Here is a 20,575-nt window from a genome sequence, read left to right as displayed (position 1 = left end):
ATGATAGGTATGACGAGCCCTCGCGTCTTTTCTTTTTCATAGTAGATTCATTTCAAAGTTCTATTTGTTTACAGAAGAAAAACGCAACACTATCTAGTGAACAGTATATAAATGAGAGACGAGTTAGTTTCAATCCAGGTAAAAAAATTAGTCTAAATTTTTATCGGGATTGAAATTAAATTAAACAAATCGAGGTTTTGTTAAAGAAAATCACATCAGAATATGATTTTTTTAAAAGGCACCTACTTGATTTCACTATAAGGCTACGACATATAGTGAGATATCACAACTCTGTAGGTTCATCGTGCTGATGGCTAATTATAGCAAAATGTCGACCACGTGCACAATTAATTTGAGTCTTGCAATCTACACACTAATGCGTACATCACAACATGTTATTTCCGTTCGTAAATATTCTCTTTATGTATACAATTTTTAATGTTTTTCCTTCAATCTAAAAGCTAATTACCTCATTAATATATCTTACGTAGTAGCACATAAACACAAGTCTGTAATATTTGTAAGGGTGCTTCTTCACCTACGAGCATTCGTCTGTAATGTAATGCATTACATTCGCGACTAATAGTGCCATTATTACAATTGTGTTTAAGGTACTCCCTCACCGCGAACATTCGCCTGCAATGTAATGTCACAGATCCGAGCATTATTTCGGTGATGGAGGAGAACCGCTAATCGTAATTCTCAAAATCGAACCGTAATTAATACATTACAGGGGAATGCTCCCGGTGAAGGAGTACGTTTACAAATTGTATATTAGGTAAAATATTACAGATTGTATCGTTACATGTAATGTTCGATACATTACATTACATATAATACATTACATTACAGTTCGGTTCGGTTGCGCACTGTAACGCACGGTTCTCCTCCCTGATTGACGTAATGCTCGGATTTGTAAAGTTACATTAAAAGCGAATGTTCGCAGGTGAATCAGTACCCTTAGAGTGAGTAGAGCCACAAGTCATCAACTCGCAGCCACTTTAAATAATACTTACTATGAAAAGAATTACAGTTCTTTACTATCAGACGGTCTTATAAGTACTAAGTATAGTTCGTGTTCAAATCGAGAATTGAAGCAGTTTTTTATCAAGTACCTACCAATATTTGTTTCACGAAGTGGCTTTTCCTACCCCTGATATTGAATTTCTATTTATATGTAGGTACCTCAGTTTATTGTTTACAGCGTTACGGATATTTATAAATACCTTTGTGAGGTGTGGGTACTTAGTGCATCTTAAGTTGGATGTAGGACCTCTCTCTGACTATCCCATAGGGATACAGTCGTGAGCATAATGTATGTGTTTTGTTGAATAAGTACCTCATCATCATCATCATCAGCCCATTAAAGTCCCCACTGCTGGGGCACGGGCCTTCCCTATGGATGGATAGGGAGATCGGGCCTTAAACCATCACGCGGGCCCAGTGTGGATTAATGGTTATTAACGACTGCTAATGCAGCCGGGACCAACGGCTTAACGTGCCTTCCGAAGCACGGAGGAGCTCGAGATGAAAACTTTTTTTTTGTGGTCACCCATCCTATGACCGGCCTTTGCGAAAGTTGCTTTACTTCAACTATCGCAGACCGAGCGCGTTTACCGCTGCGCCACCGAGCTCCTCAAAAATAAAAATTAGGAATAAGTACCTAATTTTTATTTTTAATTATTTATGCTCAATAAATATTGAAGTATGGAAAAAAAGTCTCACTAACAAATATTGTTTATCTGTCAATAACCTTGATACCCGAAGAAAACATGTTTCTCCGGAAGTAACTAACATTGATTAAATCGATTTAGTGACGTCTGACGCCATACAATTGTAGACTAATGTAAGACCGAGGGGGGTGAGGTAAAACTAGCTCAGCCGCTAGTGGGGAGCGGAGAGTTGCCGTTCTATACGTAGTATTATATCTTATTCTATGTTATAGATTCGCAAAGAGACTTCAGACACAGCTAAACTTCTAAGCCGATAAGTAATCTCGTAACAATTTAATTGGCGAACCGACGCAGCACACTCGGTTTCATTAAAAGTTTTATTAACCTCCGCTGGCATTATGTCTGATCTTACTCTCTGTTGTGGGAGAGTTATAATCCCGTGTGTACCGAAGCTTTTTATCTTTCGAAGATAATTTAAGAGGTTAGGTGGATTACACAAGTCGGATTTGATGTTTGGAAACCATTTAAAATATTTTGATTTAATTTCCAATCGTTTGTACGATTTTTTTTCAGTAGTTTGATTTTGGGCGTCAATTTGATTATTTTGGGATAATTTGATTCAATATCCTTTTAAACCAGCTCGCCAATAGACAAACCCATTGCGTTTGTGGTTGTATTATCGAATTGTAAGCAAACAAGCAAATATACAAAAATTATAATATTGATTGTTTAATGTGACAGCCTCCGTGGTCTAGTGGTTAGAGCGTTAGGCTCACGATCTGGAGGTCCGGGTTCAATTCCCGATGGGGACATTGTCGAAATCACTTTGTGAGACTGTCCTTTGTTTGGTAAGGACTTTTCAGGCTTGAATCACCTGATTGTCCGAAAAAGTAAGATGATTCCGTGCTTCGGAGGGCACGTTAAGCCGTTGGTCCCGGCTATTAGCCGTAAAAACACCTCCACCAACCCGCAGTGGAGCAGCGTGGTGGAGTATGCTCCATACCCCCTCCGGTTGATTGAGGGGAGGCCTGTGCCCAGCAGTGGGACGTATATAGGCAGTTTATGTTATAATATTGATTATCTGTAAGGGTAATCGCATTGATTTACTTATATGTTTAGCCCTCACCCTAATTTAATAATGAAGCCAATAAGGTAATGTAACATCGCATTGGAGAGATATGTTCACAAACATTATTAATATTTCAGGTGGCTTATGAGATAGCGGGAGGTAAATACAATCCCGTAATAACAGACTGATGAGATGTTGTTATATTCATATATAAAGAACTATGTGAATACATTCCAGTAGGTTATTAAGTACTTAAATGTTTATTTCTTTCCGGAGTACCTCACAATCTATATATCTATTTCATTTATTTGTTATTATTTACACATGTGGAGGTGTTTTTACGGCTAATAGCCGGGACCAACGGCTTAACGTGCCTTCCGAAGCACGGAATCATCTTACTTTTTCGGACAATCAGGTGATTCAAGCCTGAAAAGTCCTTACCAAACAAAGGACAGTCTCACAAAGTGATTTCGACAATGTCCCCATCGGGAATCGAACCCGGACCTCCAGATCTTGAGCCTAACGCTCTAACCACTAGACCACGGAGGCGTGGTGGAGTATGCTCCATACCCCCTCCGGTTGATTGAGGGGAGGCCTGTGCCCAGCAGTGGGACGTATATAGGCAGTTTATGTTTATGTTATGTATTTACACATGTTATTTTATTTCTAAAATATAGAACAATAGTTCAACTGGCTGGGGAAAAGAAAAGAAAAGAAAGAGTAAATTAAATTAAAACCGGCGGCAGTAAATTACAACAACTACCGCTCTCATATATGTATGTAGCTGTTAAAATTCTGCTCTAATTCCTTTGGGATTTCATACAATTTACATCATCACGGACATTAAAAGCAGCAGTGGGGATTATTCAGAAGTGGGGATTATTTTCTGTTTCCTCTGTCTGTTTGTAAGAGATTTGTGCAATCAATTATTCGACACACACAGCACAGGGCCTGATACCGGGAGGTATTTGGCAAACATCCGTGGAACATCTGCGACGTCATGTACTTCGATTCAAGTTCATAAATTATAGGCATTATAGCTAATAAAGATAAAAGATGATTCGTTATTTACTTTAGTCGCGCTGACAAAAATAATAAGTAGAAATGGGAATTTATTTACACATTTTCAGAAACAAAAATATATCTCATTTTGGTGAAATATACAAATTATAACGCCGTAGAGACACGTACAACCAAGGATTTACAAGGGTTCCAAGTGACAACGGATTTTTACGAACCCAAACATTTTATCTGTCAATCCCATCTCAGTCCTAATGTAGTCTTCGCTACGTTACCGCTTCATACAGAACGAAATCCTTAGAAAAGTATATGTTGTACTCGTGTGAAAATAATCAGACTTGCGTCAAGGGAGTTGCATATTAACCATGTTCTGGTTTACGTAGGTTTTAGATATGTTCTTAAGTTTATGCTACTTGACAAGATATCTTTTCTACAGATAGACCAACAAGTGGCATTTCACATCACACACGCCGCGCTTTTATTACAAAATCAAACATAAATCAGAATCATTTAATCAACGTAATTATCATGGATAAACTTGTTGAAGGTTTAACATTTTTGAATCTATGTCATTTCGCAATGTGTTATGGCTGAGGAGAAGAAATGACAAGAAACTGAAACAGTAACACATCTTTTAAATCAAGTTATTTAATAAATAGAGGAATAAGTACATTTAATACCTACCAGGATTTTTTATCATTTAGGTAATCATGAAATTTATTACAACATTGCTAATTGCAATTAACAAACTTTAGTATCTACAAGCCAAGACACAACAGACATACAATACAAAATGTAAGTTAAAATCTACAAAAATATGTAAGTATTATAGTTTGTAATACGAGCAGGTACACATTAGTTGTAAGTCAATGTTAAAAATATGTCTAAATATATGAAATCACTTTCTTTTCCAGAAGAAATTAAAAAGTTTTCTTTTTTGGGTCTTTGCAATTCATATTCTTGTAATTAATTTTCCGTCTGCGCTGCTCAAATTATTTGCTTCACATACAAGGGTAGCAATGAAAGCGTAATTTATTATTCGTATAGAGATGCACCGAGTCGTTGCTATTCGTAGCGATTCACTCGGCGTTGAACGAGTTAGCTTCAAAATGTAGAAATTGAAATACTTGAAACAAATACTTTGTAAATATTAATTAATAATCCGCATTAATATTTTTATAATTATACATCTATGGCCATCAGTGACAACACCAGTAAAATCAGTTTTGTCACTCACATTAGTAATGGATTATGTTCTTCATAGTTTCGTGTATATTTCAGAAACAGTTTTTTCCTACACAGTACAGCTGGATCAATTGGCCGACTAATCGGCTTTCTGGGGTCGACTAATCGACTAAATCGGTAATCGACCCATCTCTAATTATTCATTATTATGACGAAATTCTGGATAACATGCATTGCATTATGTATAAACTAGGTAAATCGTATGTAGATTGCTGGAGCTAATAACATGACCCGGGTTTCCAGTTTGTGAGCGGATAATACCTTCTGCTCATTATTCATGAGATGTCGACTCAGGGGTTAAATTTTTATATAACGTGGGTTTCATTGCGTAAAGTTCATGAGTCAATTGTGCTCAAAAGTAAACATAATAGTTGTTACTTTTTTACAGTTAAAGTTAAGTTTAACGGTCCGGTGGTCCAGTGGTTGAACGTTAGGCTCACGATCCGGAGGTCCTGGGTTCGAATCCTGGTGGGGGAGACATAACACAAAAATCTCTTTGCGATCCCTAGTTGGTTAGGAAACTGCAGGCTGATTACCTGATTATCCGAAAGTAAGATGATCCTTCGGAGGGCACGTTAAACAGTTGGTCTGGGCTACTATTTACTTACTAAGTATGTAGTCGTTACATGAGCCATGCCAGGGGTCTTTGTCGGCTAAATAGTAACCCTGACACAAGGGTTGATGAGGTTGGTGATAGACCTCACGATCCAGGCGAGAGAAGAACATAGTTATTACAAAGAAGACCCAGAATGTAATTTAGTTCGAATTAATGTTTGGATCTTAGATAATTGATAGCAATTAGTTTTCAGGTTTGTGCTCGGTTAATGACAAAAGGCTTACTCCCTATTACTTGGGAGTTAAACATAGCTGGCGAGCGTCCGTCTAGGAACTCACACCGGGTCAAGACTATCAAGAAATATTTATAACCGGTTCATTGCAATAACTTATTATACAACAAGGGTAAGTAAACAAGGAAATATATTATAAACTATTTGTTTAGATTGCACTTCTGAACTTATTATCGTTGGTTTGGGTTCAAGGATATTTACCATTATACAATGGTCCTGATTCCAGTACACACCATCTCATTTAAGTTATACCTGTCATTTTCTTATCCCCTGAAAAGGAAAGGGACGGGTAATCGATAGGTATAAAATTTATGGAACACACGTCAATTTTACAAAAATCACAACCCTATAAAATTTTACATTGGTCAATAACCCGACAGAATTAAGTTGGCTGCACACGTCAAACGGTTTGCATACCAGCGAGATATCTATTTAATTCGCCCGGGTTATTCATTCATCCATTCGTTATTTTTGAAATTACTTCTTAGGCGTTTCAGTAAAGAATTTCTAAAATTACACGTTAAAGTACCTTTAAATAGGGCGACAGGTGAAACGGGTGATCAATCAAAGTCAGTTTTTTTTAATTATATGATAAACGATAAATATTCGATTATCCCTGACGACCCATTAAAATATTTACAGTAAGTAACGTTAGATTTCAATGGGATTAATATCAATTTAATTCCTATCACACTTACGAGTAGGATCGTCAACGGAGAGAATTTGGGAAAGTACGTATAGGTACAATTAGAGTTGCAAAATTGTGGTCCATTGTACCCTTCGACCGCGGATGGAATGTAATTAGGTTTATAGGCTTAAATATTAATCTGATTTTTTATTTTTATTTAAACTGATACACTATCTTAAACCGTGATTTTTACTGCCTCTAATATAAAAATTACGATAAATGTATTGTAAAATAGTTATCTGATGTGTCATACAAGCTTTATCACCTGGTAACAATGTATTAAAATAAAATTAAGGCGCTCATAAAGATTAATGAATGACTTTCTCTGTTAATCAGTAATTTTATCGTGGAGATATTATCTCATTCTGTTATCTAACTGAACATGTTTTACGGTTACGGAGATAATGTTTTATTGATAGATTTTGCTTGATATCTCTCCTTTGATTGATTTGATTATCTTTTTAGGAAAATGTTTAAGTATATTGATTCTAACACTTCAGACAAGAATGTGGGATTACCCATAGATCATGATAACACCTCTATAAGCTTTAGAATCAATTTATACAATTCTATGGTCAATAAGATTGGCTAACTGCGACCTAAGAATAAATCTTTGGTTTGTCTTGTTTTTGCTGTTTGATTTATGGCAATTCTATGGTTATTTATGGCTGGCTGTTGAGTGACTTAAAAATAAATCTTTTGTCTGTCAAGACTTCAAAAATATAATATTATGTGTTAAATTAATAGATCACATTTGACACAAAGCAATCATAGCTGGCGAGGAGTGGGTGTGGGTGGGTTTAAATAATTATAATTGTGTAAGTTTAAGTAGTACGTATCTATGTACATATTATATACCGCGATGTCCGTGGCCTCACTCAGCAGGCTCGTGGCTCACGCCGCTGTCTGTGGTGTCCGGAAGTAATAAATGTTTCTTTCTTTCTTTATATACTCGTACACTATATATATGTGCCTATGCCTTCGGAGATACAGGTGTAATGCTATGTTATGTTACATTTGACAGAGTTAGACTCATAATACGGGAGCCAGCATAGAAGATTAACCCTTATAACTATGAGGAGCAGAACTCGAACATTACACATTGAGCTTATCGTACACGCGGATCTGTGTGTGTGTGACATCTGACGTCATGCGATTGAAGAATAATGTTAGACCGAGGAGCGGTGAGGTAGGTTTAGCTCAGCCGCTGGTGGGGAGCGGAGAGTTGCCGTTCTATATTTAGTATTATTCTTTATTCTATGACTATAGTTAAACATAGTATGTCTTGGCTTGTGTATATATATGAAACCATCAAATAATACAACGCTAATGACTACGTTGTGCATGGTTTGAGTATTATAATGGGCTTTACAAAATGTTGACTCTGTGCCAAGAAACCTTAATCTTTTGGTGAATGCAAGCAAAATCATTTTTTCCGTGACATTTTGTAGATTTTCCTGAAGGAATTTGCTGCTTGGCTAGACAAATTGGAAGCTGTTGTCATCCTATAAGAAAAATATCCTAACGTAATATGTATTCGATTTTGATGTCGTAATCTGGAAGTAAAATTAATCATCTCTAAACTGACCTACATTCACTTTTAAAAGATTAGCGTTGACAAGGTCCGATATTCAATACGGTTTTTATGCCAATATGTTTTACGTCGAAAATACAAAATTATTAAAGATACGTAATGACTTGCTATTTGACTGATGTACGGCGCTAATCATTATAGACAATTTTGGACTGACTCCAAAGGATACTTGTACAAAGTCACAGAGACAACAAACATCGTTAAGATTGAAAAGTTATTAAGAATTCTTAATACACAAATAATTTCTACGATAACAATGCACATTGTTTGATATTTACGCGACTTTTATTATAAGTAAAACACATAATACCGAGTTCTTCCGGCGTTAAAATCAGGGATATTAGAACCCGCTATTATGTGTTTTAATTATGATAAAAATGTACTTATCATGATGTATTGACACGCCTGTGATAGAAGAGGATCGAATATTTAGATTAAAAAGAAGATAAGTACGCGAAGGATCGAGGTACCCTCACGTCACGATAAGTAAGGTAAGTAGCTTTTATCTTTAAGAGGCTCTTCGAATTATTTGAGTGATGTGTGCAGTAGCGAAATTCCATAATCTCTAAGTATTCTTGTCACTCTATATACTTTTATCTTTATTTTGTTCCGTACGAAAATAGATTTAGCGCCGTCCAATTTGTTGGGCGATTGAATTACTAACAGGCAATTTAAACGTAACAACTGTGAGCTTGCTTGTTTCCAATACAAGGTTTATTAGACAGGATACTCGTGACAAGAAAATTACATTGAACTACGATAAAGACCCTTCTTTGAGATTGATTCTATGTAGGTTGTTCTGAAGCGTATTTTATTATTTAAACTATCGACTGTCTTAGACTTCTATTCTACGAAAGACTCAGTTTTAATAGGTCATTTTGGTCTTTTACCTCCTCATTACTTCAGGTTACCAAACATGAAACAAACGAAATGCCTAGGTACTTACTTTGATTAATTTCTATTTCTTAGCCATTACAGGTAATAAGGTCTAAAGTTTATATAACGAAAAATTTTGCATCAAATACGAAGATAAAGTGGTGGATATATTATACTTATAATTATGTGTTCTTGGGGTCCGCTTACCTAACCTGAAGATTTGACAGGTCCGGTCTTAATTACATAATTTCACTTCTTTTGTATGGATGGGGAATGTTATAAAAACGCTTAGATCGATATCTTTCTTACTTTTATAGGTATAAGAGTAAGAAAGATATCGGTGAATAATGCCGAGCACGTGCGGAACAGACATTGGTCACGTTGACACTGACCTACTACAGAAACTAAAATAACTAGGACGAAATAAAACTAGGCACATCTGCAGATATCTGGTAATACTTAATGCTCGCCTGTTAAAAGTATTAATAGAGCTATTAACGATATAAACTTTTATCATCATTCATCTTAGCACTTCACTGGCCGACCCTGGCAGACAAAACTAAAATAGTGGCGTCCTTTACTTACGACGAGTGTAAGACAGAGATAAAGCTAGTTTAAGAACTATCAAACTAAGTTAACACTTTCAAGGACAGAACGTCTAATGACGTTTCGATCCCAAGGTGTCATATTATCTATTATGAACAGTGATCGGAATAGGTAGTGCAATTTGGCGGGATTGCGTGACGAAATCTTAACATGGACATGCCAACCGCGCGGGATTACTATTTCGATACGAGCTGGTCACAATAAAGATTATTAGGGTTTAAAAATGTTATATTACATTAAATTATTATGCAATTTAACGCGACTTAACTTAATTGACCGCCATATTTTTCCTTATTTCAAACTCAACTAAAATTCTTAGAAAATGTATTGTACGAATACAAAGGCACGCAAATTGCACTCTTGTACGATTAGCGATAAGATGCCAATTTGAAATGAATGCAGTGTTCTACTTTTTTTTTGTTGGCGGCATTTGCCTTTCAAGTGGCGGCGGCATGCGCTAAACAATAAAAGAGTGAAACTTCTGTACTTATTATTGTTTTTGCTTAACAAAGGCAACGACTGATAAGAGTACTAACATAAAGTGTAAATGGGAGAAAGAGACAATAAATCCCATATTTCTGTCTCTTTTTTGCAAAAGGGATGATGAGGTGATACGGCGGTGTTTGTTCACTCCTGTTCTTCGGTTCATTGAGTGCATACGTTGTGAGTTCGAGTTACTTATTTGATTATCTTGACGACATCTTGGCTTGTTTTATGGACTGACGAACCTCTGCATTTGTGATGATTTGGCTCTTGTATACCGGACTTCTGATTTTTGCGTGACTGAATTGGATTTGTTTATGAAAAGGACCATTTTTGGGTGAAAATCGGTAAGTACTAACATTCATATTTAAATGTGTAAGGTTTTGTTTGATTGTAACCTAGAAAATTACAATTAGAAATAGTTTTAGTCTATCAATGTTACTTCGTTGATATTGGTTTTATACTTGAATCATATTTAAGTTCTCTTGATTTGTCTCTATTGTTTCAAAATAGTACTTAAGAGTATTAAAAATATAAAAGGCAACAAGGTTTGATCCCGAGCCCTTTTTTAAAATACTTAGCTATGAAGACTTGTAAAGTTTTAAATAAGATTAGGATATTAAAATGCTTAAAGGTCTCTCCACAAAGAAAAAAGCTAATAGGATTTGAATAATATTTTGCTCATAGTTAGGTTGCTTTTTTAAAGATATTTTGAATGATAAATATATATTATAGTCTACGAAAAATTAAGAGGCCATCGTAATTTACTTTTAAAAGTACAAACAGTTCGATGCAAACTTTATGGTGCCTCGGAAGTCTCGGAATATCGCGGGAACGGTAATGTTATCTAGTATTGACTATAAATACAATATGGCTATTTATACAACAGGACTAACTTTTTATAAACATGTACTTCATGTTTACATAATAGTCTAAACGATTTTTTCTTTTCAGATTACTCAGCTCAGACAACATGAGTTGGCGAGCAAAGGAAGAGACTGTTCAACGCTGGATTGAATCCTATCCTGAACTGATGTACGAGTCCACAAATCATACAATTTACTGTACGAAATGTGAGACTAACATCGGATGTCGAAAGAGCACCATCAAGAGACATGTTGAGGGAGTTGTGCATAAGGGAACACCGTCGATGTCTCCAAATGATTTTTTATTTGATTTTATAGAGTTCCTTATTCTCTGTAATATTCCGTGGGCACAAGTTGAAAACCCATCTTTTAAAAACTTTTTTCAAAAATACATGTGCTGCGCTTGTTCTAATCGAAAAAAGCTGCCCAGTGAATCAATACTCAGAAAAAAATATTTGGACGAAATTTATGCAAAGAAGCTTGCTACAATACACAGCGAGATTGTGGACGAAAAAATATGGATTTCATTGGATGAAACTACTGATTTCTTAGGAAGATATGTAGTGCACTTTTTGGTCAAACCTTTGAACTCTACAGCATCAAAAAAAGTTTACCTAATAGCTTGTAAAGTATTAGAAAATATTAATGGAAAAACAATTTCTCAGTTTGTCATTGATTGTTTGAAAAATCTGTGGGGTGACTCCTATGAAGATAAAGTGGAAAGTGTTCTTTTGTTATGTACAGACAGTGTTGCGTACATGTTGACAGCGGGGCGAGTTTTAAAACAACATTTTCCGAACATGAAGCATGTCACTTGTTTAGCTCATGCTCTCCATCGGGTAGCAGAAAAAATACGTTCTGAATATCCGGATGTAGACACACTGATTGCCAACGGAAAGAAAATTTTTTTGAAGTCTCCCAGTAGAGTAAAATTGTTAAAAGACATGTATCCCAATTTACCGTTGCCACCTCAACCAATAATAACACGGTGGGGCACTTGGCTTGCAGCAGCCTCTTATTATGTGAAATATTTTGACGAAATTAAACATATTTTGACATGTTTGAGAAGTTCAGAAGCAGTCTCAATAAAAAATGCGAAAAATATTATTAATAAAGACAATATTCGAAATGATTTAAATTTCATCGACGAAAACTTTAAAATAATACAAATAGCGTTGACAAATTTACAAAAACGCGATAGATCCATAGTCGAATCATTTCAAATATTTGATGAAGTAAGGTCAGTAGTAAATTGGAGTATGAGTTCACCTATACAAAATAAATTAGAAGCAGTCATATCTCGCAATCCGGATATTGATATTATCAGGACGTTTTCAGAACAAATCGCAAGCGGTTCAGCAACTGACGATATTTTAATTTGGAAATTTGCCCCGCTGACATCAGTAGAAGTTGAACGGACGTTTTCGACATATAAATGGATATTAAATGTTAAAAGAAATAGATTAAAGTTGGCAAATATGGAAAAGATTATCGTAATTTATTTCAATTCCACAGAAAACGAAAATGCTATTTCAAATGTTGAAGAAATTGATAGTGAAAATGAAGATGACGATTGAAGGAAACAAACTTTTTAATTCAATCGTTCGTTCGTTCGTTCTCTGTCGAATTGAAATAAATTACGATAATTACTGTTTTTATTTAATGCAAAGGTTAAATTAAATATTAATCAACAATGTTAAATTTCATTATGATTATCATGTGCTCATAATTTGGTGCCCGATAAATGGCAATAGGCTCGCCCCCTATATGCGACTCAAACATAGCTGGCGAGGAGTGGGTATTTTATACTTCTGCCTACCCCTTCGGGGTTACAAGCGTGATGCTATGTTTTCTAATGGTATTTCTCTGATTATGTTGTTAATTAACAAATGATTATTTTAACTTGTTGTCTACATTGTATGAACACTTTTATTCGTAACTGAATGCTTACACGTTTTACAATAATAAAAAAATATTTAAAGGACCAATGTTTTTTATTTCTTCCATACTTTTCACTTTAGAAATGATAAACATTTAAAATATAATACTTATGAAATAATTGTTTTCTTTTATAATACCAGTATAGATAGAAAATATCCGAAATCCCGCAATCCCGCCGGGCGTATCCACACTAATATAATGTTTGAGGTCGTTGACCCTAAATTGCACTACCTATTCCGATCATTGATTATGAACCATCAATGACCCATGATTTCTGTCCGTGAGAGAGTTAAAATTAAGTAGGTGTGTGCAGGAATCAGTAGCTGCGCCAACAAACTAGTCTGGGCTTGTTGTCTTAATGGTTTCTTCTGACTTCTGAAATTAACGACGTCTTTCTAAGGCTTTTTAATTGAATATGACACTTTATCATAATCAATCAATATATTAAAATGTCCATATTATGACACATATTCAGTCCAAATATTTCTGAGAAAATGCCAGGAAAAACTGCGATGTTCACTTAAGATAAGCTATATTTAAAATGCAAATGTGACTGAATCGATAAAGATTTCGTATCGGTAAGAATTTATAAGTAGGTGAAATTTAGAACTTCAAACTGATAGACATAAATATAATGAAATGTTCTAGACAAGGGCATGATTAACCGATCAAAGTGAGGTCGCGACCTCTACGAGACTGAACTACGTAATGCTTTGACGAATAATTAATGAGGTAATACCTATATCCTTCTCATTTTGGGAACGTTCCCTTTATACGATCCCGATGACCCGACTACTCTAGCCTTAGAGGCAGCCAATCAGTTCGCGACACCAAAGACTTCAGGACCCCGATACCGACCCCGCCGGCGTGGTCGACGATTTCTCTCATTCAGCGCTTATCGCTATCGACCCACTAGGGTCGATTAATTCTTTCAAATATTTTTTCTTCTCAGACGACGCCCTGAGCCGAGGTTCGCGCCCAACTGGGCACCCTCAGGCCTGTTGTCTTAAACGTTGGAACGGCCTTCAGCGCTCCCTATTTGTCTGGCCAAGTAGTTAATGCCATCTGCAGCAAATCTACAATAAGTCACGTCAAAAAAAAGGAGCGTTCCCGGCAGAATAAAAAGTAAAACTTATGTAAAAAGAGCTTTTTTACCTAACCTTTAGGCAGATAAGACCAAAGTACAAGAAAGAACAATTTGAACAAGAAAAGCAGCCCTTACTGTTAAATAGTTTTTACAACGGTAACATTCCCGCTTTGGCAACATTCCCGGGAACTACTGATCGTGACCTCTTACGAGTCGGCCTCTGCTGCCCTTCATTCATATAGTTACTTAGACCAATATCCTCATACATTTTGCTGTAACAGCAAATAAGGCAGTAATTCCGCAAAGGCGGTAATTAAGGCCGGTAATCGTAGAGTAGGCATGCTATAAGTTACCTAGTTACTAACACCTAAATAACACAAATAATGAGAGAAAAAAAATATCTAGAGTTCAAGATGGATGCCTCCATCTCGAACTCTAGATATTTTTTCTCGTACTATAGATCTGTTATGCGTTTACAGAACCTTAACAGTAGGTATTAGGACTCTTTCTCGTTGCTGCCACACCAACAAAAAATGCATTTAGTAAAGGGTCACTCACATAGTTCCAGTTTGGTTGCACAACAAATTTGTTTTCACCCTTGAATTTTCTGCTGGTGGCGCAACTAGTAAGTCCTAGTGATTTCACACGCAGTATATTTATACTGCTTTTGTAATTTATCATTCAATAGTATAATTTATTAACCACGACCTCCTCAGGCCACGACCTTGAGGTTCCCCTAGCAAAAGGAAGTTCGGGTTGTAAACGTATCTACTTACATATAGGAGCATTTGCCTGAAATGGCTCGAAACACGCAACTGCGGTGAGGTGCACTCAAATTGAGTTAAAGAACAGACGCACAGAGCCTCGCCAAGTTACAAATGTTCCTATTTCTACACTCGCTAAAGTAGTATAGTTAACGCGCAATTGACGCAAGGTGTACATTCAGTGCAATCTCACTTATACACTCGTATACAAGTTCCATTTTCTACCATTATTAGATTAAGTAAGTACTAGCATAGTTTTAAGGCATTATTTGTTCTTATATTTTGTCTGAAAATTTACATTTTTTGAAATTTATGACGGAGTGTACTTTAGAACTTGGAATTCGTGGAGCCCAGTTGGTAAAACACTCGCCTGTCACTTTGAGGTCGCAGGTTCGAATCCAGTACAGGCCTAAACCAATGATTGTCGAATTTGTTTTCGAATTCATGTTTAGATCATAAAATGATTATCACGTGCTCAGCGGTGAAGGAAAACATCGTGAGGAAACCCACATTTCCGAGAAATGCATTTTCGGAGGTATGTGACCTAACTTGTATTGGGCTGGTTATCCCTTCGCGGGTTGGAAGGTCAGACAGGCAGTCGCTTCTGTAAAAAACCAGACTTGTCAAATCTCCAGGTTAGGTAGGCGGACCCTGTGAAAAATGGGATAATGCCAGGGAGAAGATGATGTACCATAGAACTTGGCTTTGCCCTCAAATAATTCCTCATTGTCAGACGTAGTCTTTTTCTTTATTCTATGTTGTCAGTAAGTACTTAAAAAAAATCTCGTCAAGTTTCTCTCAGTTAAGTAGTTTGTATCCGCATTGCACCAAAGATAAGTTGTAAATAAATAGAAAACGAAATGCAAATGTATTTTTTGTATTATAGGTCTTATGACTTTGCTGCGCTAAACTCGCGTCACTCTTTGTCCTCTCATAAAAGTGCATCTTCAAGAATTAGATACGCACTCTTTACAAATAATAATTAACGGAGTTAAATATATTAACAGGTGGTCTAGATAAATTAATAGGTAAGTATATGTAGGTATAGACAGAAATATAGACATGGAATAGGAATCATTTTATTTAGTTCATTCCATAAACTCTACCACCCTTTTAGATTAAAGAGATATTATTCAGGATTTTGCTATCCTTATACCTTTCATCCTACGAATTAGGTACCCTACGTCGTTCCGTGTTTAAATGTACATAAATGAAATGTAGATGTACATAATTAAGTTGTTATCTTTGTTCGTGGGTTGGTCCATTAAAAGAAAAGGTTCTGCTTTGGCTATATGCCAGACGTGAAACTCAGCCTTTGTACGAAAATGAGGTGCTGAAAAGAGTGAGACGGCTGGGAAATGAAAACGCTCTTATTCAAAAAATCCGAAAGGTATTGTCATTTCGGGCTATGTTAAAATTTATTAGCGCATCTTATAGAATAGCCAACATATAGATACAAATAATGGGTGCGTTCTCAATTCTCAATAAAAAAACATATTGATTCTAGTACGGACAAAGGAGATCATCGGATTTTATATTAGAATAGTCTCCACTTACTAGTACAACATTACATTGCCAAAGTAAATATGTAACAATGATATACACAAGAAAGTAATAGCGCCAATTTTAGAAATATCACGTGAAAATTTAATTATGTTTGTGTCTGCTAGAAACAGCAGTTGTAGGTATCTTATATACGTTGAAATACTCCGATGAAATTCGGTAACTATGTTAAGTAAGTAGATAGTAATGTGTTTAATAAATAGGAACGTGGAATTTTTATAATGACACAGTCCGGGTCAGCGGCCAATGTTACTCTGAGTATTAATAGGTATAGTTATAAAGATAATGACGAACTTGATAACAATGACCGGGTGGTCTAAGACACGTGGTCTTAACACGAAACAAACATACTTTTCCCAACGATAATAATGTTGTTTTTAAGTACGGTCTAAAAAGCAGAACAGGGGGGTTAAAAAGGCCACATCGAAACAATTCATCTAAAAAGCAATATTGCAATTGACATTTGCGCATATTAAAGTAAGTGCGCAAAGCAAACAAATGTCAAATAGCAATATTGCTTTCTTATGTGGCCATTTTAATCCCCCAGTTTGCATACTTTTTTTCTGTAAGTACTTTTTATATTTATATACATTGAAGTACTTACAGCGAAGCAAAGTATCTACCTAAGTGTTTTTTTTCCAGTTTCTTTCAATCTTTTAATCCTTGCTCAGATTAATCACAATAAAATGGGAAAACGAAATAAAAGAAATGGAATTATTCGAAATGGCCTTTTAATATCCCTCAAGAGTAAAATGGCTGCTTTTTTTGAATAAAAAAATATATATATGTATAATACACACCCGGACATTTCATATTAAAAGCCTCGTTTTACACAGACACTACACATTGACGTTATTGTACACGCGCAACTGTGTGTGTGACGTCTGATGCCATACGATTGAAGACAGCTCTAACTTGTTTACTTTAATAATAGAGTATCTTGTGAGTTACTATTTAAATACCTAGTAGGAAAGGTTATTAAGTCAACGTTCAGTAAAATCAAAATGCAGTTTACTAAAGTGTTTTATATTTAGGTAATATCGACAAACTGTAATAAGCACTTAATTATAATTATGATTTTTCATAATTTATCTCAATTTTCAGACTTTCAAATATTCTTGTCAAATTAAGTAAAGCCAAAAAGGTTCTTGTGAAAGCTTAAGTGAACCTAAATTAAGGTAATCCAACAAGCTTTATTTTCCATTACTAAGGTTGTTTAAATCTTCTAAATATATAAAAGGACAAACTGACGGACTGACATATCAACGCTCAGCCTAAATGGCTAAACGTAGGCACTTGAAATTTGGAAGGGACGTAGCTTAGGTACCGTAGAGGTGCACTCAGAAACGAATTCCCGGAATTCCCACGGGAACGGGAATTAGCGGGGAAATCCTTTTGTATGAAAAATCTAAACCGCTTAAGTTAGACGCTTGAAATTTGGCATGCAGGTACCTTAGTTCTTAAAGCTTACAGGATATTGCAAAATTCCCACGGGAACGGGAGTTCGCGGGAAAAAAACATTTGTATGAAAAAATCGAAACCGCAGAAGATAGATGTTTTCAATCTAGCATGCATGCCTTAGTAAATATAAACTTTAGTTATGGCTGTATTTTGAAAAATGGGAGTTAGTGGGGAAATAAAATGTATGAAAAAATCTAAACTGCATAAGTTATATGCTTGAAATTTGATAATAATATGCATTTCCACACACACAAAGATCTCTCTTTTATAACACGCCACGCGGACGAAATCGCGGGAAAAAGCTAGTTATGTATAAAACTTGGCAACGCTTGTTACGTAATGATTAGTGATGTTCCGAATATCCGTATCCGCGGATATCCGAGATAAAAGAAAAATCCGTATCCGTATCCGTGTCCGTTACTTTTCACGCGGATCTTTTACGGATCTTTTTCTAGTGATTAAGTAGAATTATTAAATAAAAAACTATAAAATTCCATTCAGATTGTTTTTATTTCTTAAAATCAAATATTCGGCACATTTATATTGCAAACATTTAGATAGATAGATCTTTATAATGAAAGCAAGATAAAATATCACTTTTATAACAATGAAATAACTAAAACTTTAATCTTTTTTTTTAAGAAAATAAAGATCCGTATCCGTATCCGCGAATCTTTACACTAAATATCCGTATTCAGATCCGTATCCGCGGATATACATTTTTAACGATCCGGCACATCACTAGAATGATGGACTTTCCAGGCTACGTTCACCAAAAACAAAATAAAGATGGCGTTGTATTGTTGTAGCTTTAACGTGATAATTACCTATATTCTCATTACTCGGGTACATCATTATTCCAAAATACAATGTAATGGCAGAAGCATATATAAAAAAAAATGTTGTTTGATATTTGGATCACATTACGTATAGATTTACGTTGCTACCTATATTGCTTCCCTTTATTTTGATTAGAAGAATAATGGGTGGAAGATGTAATTGCGCCTGGATGTAATAAAATCATCTTTTATACCCAAAAACAAAGATAAAAGATGAATATGTCTATTATCCATATAATTAGAAGGTTAAACGAAGAAAAATATATACAGCGCCATCTTCGTTTTTGAGGAACATAGCTTCGAAAGTCCGTCATTAGTTTTAAAAAATCCGCGGCTCTTCTTTCGTGGTGCGTAGGTACTACTAAGTACTAGGTAACTTAGATAGGTACCCAGTATATAGGGACTTTTTAATTCCGTGCATTACTCCGTGGTCCAGTAGTTAAGCGTTGTGCTCACGACCCGGAGGACCCGGGTTCGAATCCCGGTGGGGACATATCACAAAAATCACTTTATGATCCCTAGTTCGGTTATGACATTACAGGCTCATCACTTGATTGTCCGAAAGTAAGATGATCCGTGCTTCGGAAGGCACGTTAAGCCGTTGGTCCCGGTTACTACTTACTGATATAAGTATGTAGTTGTTACGTGAGCCATGTCAGGGACCTTTGGCGGCTCAATCATAACCCTGACACCAGGATGGATGAGGCTAGTACTCCACCTCACAACCCACACGATAGAAGAAGAAGAATTCCATTAAAATATTTTTATCAATATCTCAAATATTTTATTTATAACAACATAAAAGGTAACAATTTCACAATACAATATTATAGAAATAGAAATAGAAATAGAAATAGAAATACTCTTTATTTGCTACCGCTACCAAGCAAGCGGTTTTATCAATGGCATAATATTGTGTCGGTTGTTATATCATACCAATTCAATTGTTATTTCAATATCATTAAGATATTAATGTAAAATATTCCATGGTCACGTGGTTTGCTATTTAAAATACCAGCATACCAGCATTCATTAATTGACAAAGTAATTAAATATGAATGGTCGCGTTTGATCCTAAAGAAAGGGTCAGCGGCTATGCAATCGGAATGTCATTATGACGAAGCTCGGTTACCAGTTAGTGGTAAATGACCGCGAATAGTGAGGAGCTCGGTGGCGCAGCGGTAAACGCGCTCGGTCTGCGATTGTTGAAGTTAAGCAACTTTCGCAAAGGCCGGTTATAGGATGGATGACCACAAAAAAAAAAGTTCATCTCGGGCTCCTCCGTGCTTCGGAAGGCACGTTAAGCCGTTGGTCCCGGCTGCATTAGCAGTCGTTAATAACCACCAATACGCACTGGACCCGCGTGGTGGTATAAGGCCCGATCTCCCTATCCATCCATAGGGAAGGCCCGTGCCCCAGCAGTGGGGACGTTAATGGGCTGGTGATGATGACCGCGAATAAATGTTTAGGGAGCGTGAACGCCGCCGTGCGCCTAGCACAACATGGGTTTCGATATATTTCATAAAATATTCCCCTTTCATTATTATTCTTGATCTATTAGGAACATACATACATACATACATAAACTCACGCCTATCCCACCGGGGTAAGCAGAGACTATATAATCCCATTTGCTTCGATCCTGACACACTTCTCTTGCTTCCTCCACATTCATCAATCGCTTCATACACGCACGCCGGTTCAGAGTAGATCGTATTAAACCTTTTCTAAGGACATCTCCAATTTGGTCATCGTAAGTCCTTCTCTGTCTTCCTCTGCCAGCCCTACCATCAACTTTCGCTTTCGTTGTGTATTAGGAAGAAACTGAATAAGCCTCCTTCACCTGTTTGTATTTCAAGTTCCCGTATGGCTACTTGCTTTATATTTTGCGTCAGTAATGTAAAGTAAATGAAAATGTCATTATCGTAATATAAATTGACGGCGGTACTTAT

At 36.0% G+C, this 20,575-nt stretch overlaps 2 protein-coding genes across 2 annotated transcripts in view; one reads left to right on the top strand and one right to left on the bottom strand.

Annotated features, from left to right (window-relative positions):
* Positions 1 to 20,575, bottom strand: part of LOC126376694 (monocarboxylate transporter 12-B) — a 51,341-nt gene that overhangs the window by 8,463 nt on the left and 22,303 nt on the right. The window lies entirely within an intron of this gene.
* On the top strand, positions 9,706 to 12,952 carry LOC126377503 (uncharacterized). Its single transcript, XM_050025278.1, has 2 exons — positions 9,706 to 10,449; positions 11,057 to 12,952. The coding sequence occupies exon 2, from the start codon at positions 11,076 to 11,078 to the stop codon at positions 12,543 to 12,545; it is 1,470 nt and encodes a 489-aa protein (XP_049881235.1). The 5' UTR covers positions 9,706 to 10,449; positions 11,057 to 11,075; the 3' UTR covers positions 12,546 to 12,952.

This window comes from Pectinophora gossypiella, chromosome 1, assembly GCF_024362695.1.
Source record: "Pectinophora gossypiella chromosome 1, ilPecGoss1.1, whole genome shotgun sequence".
In the NCBI taxonomy this organism is placed as follows: domain Eukaryota; kingdom Metazoa; phylum Arthropoda; class Insecta; order Lepidoptera; family Gelechiidae; genus Pectinophora; species Pectinophora gossypiella.
Note: the sequence above shows the minus strand (reverse complement) of the source record. Positions and strands in the feature narration are given on the sequence as shown.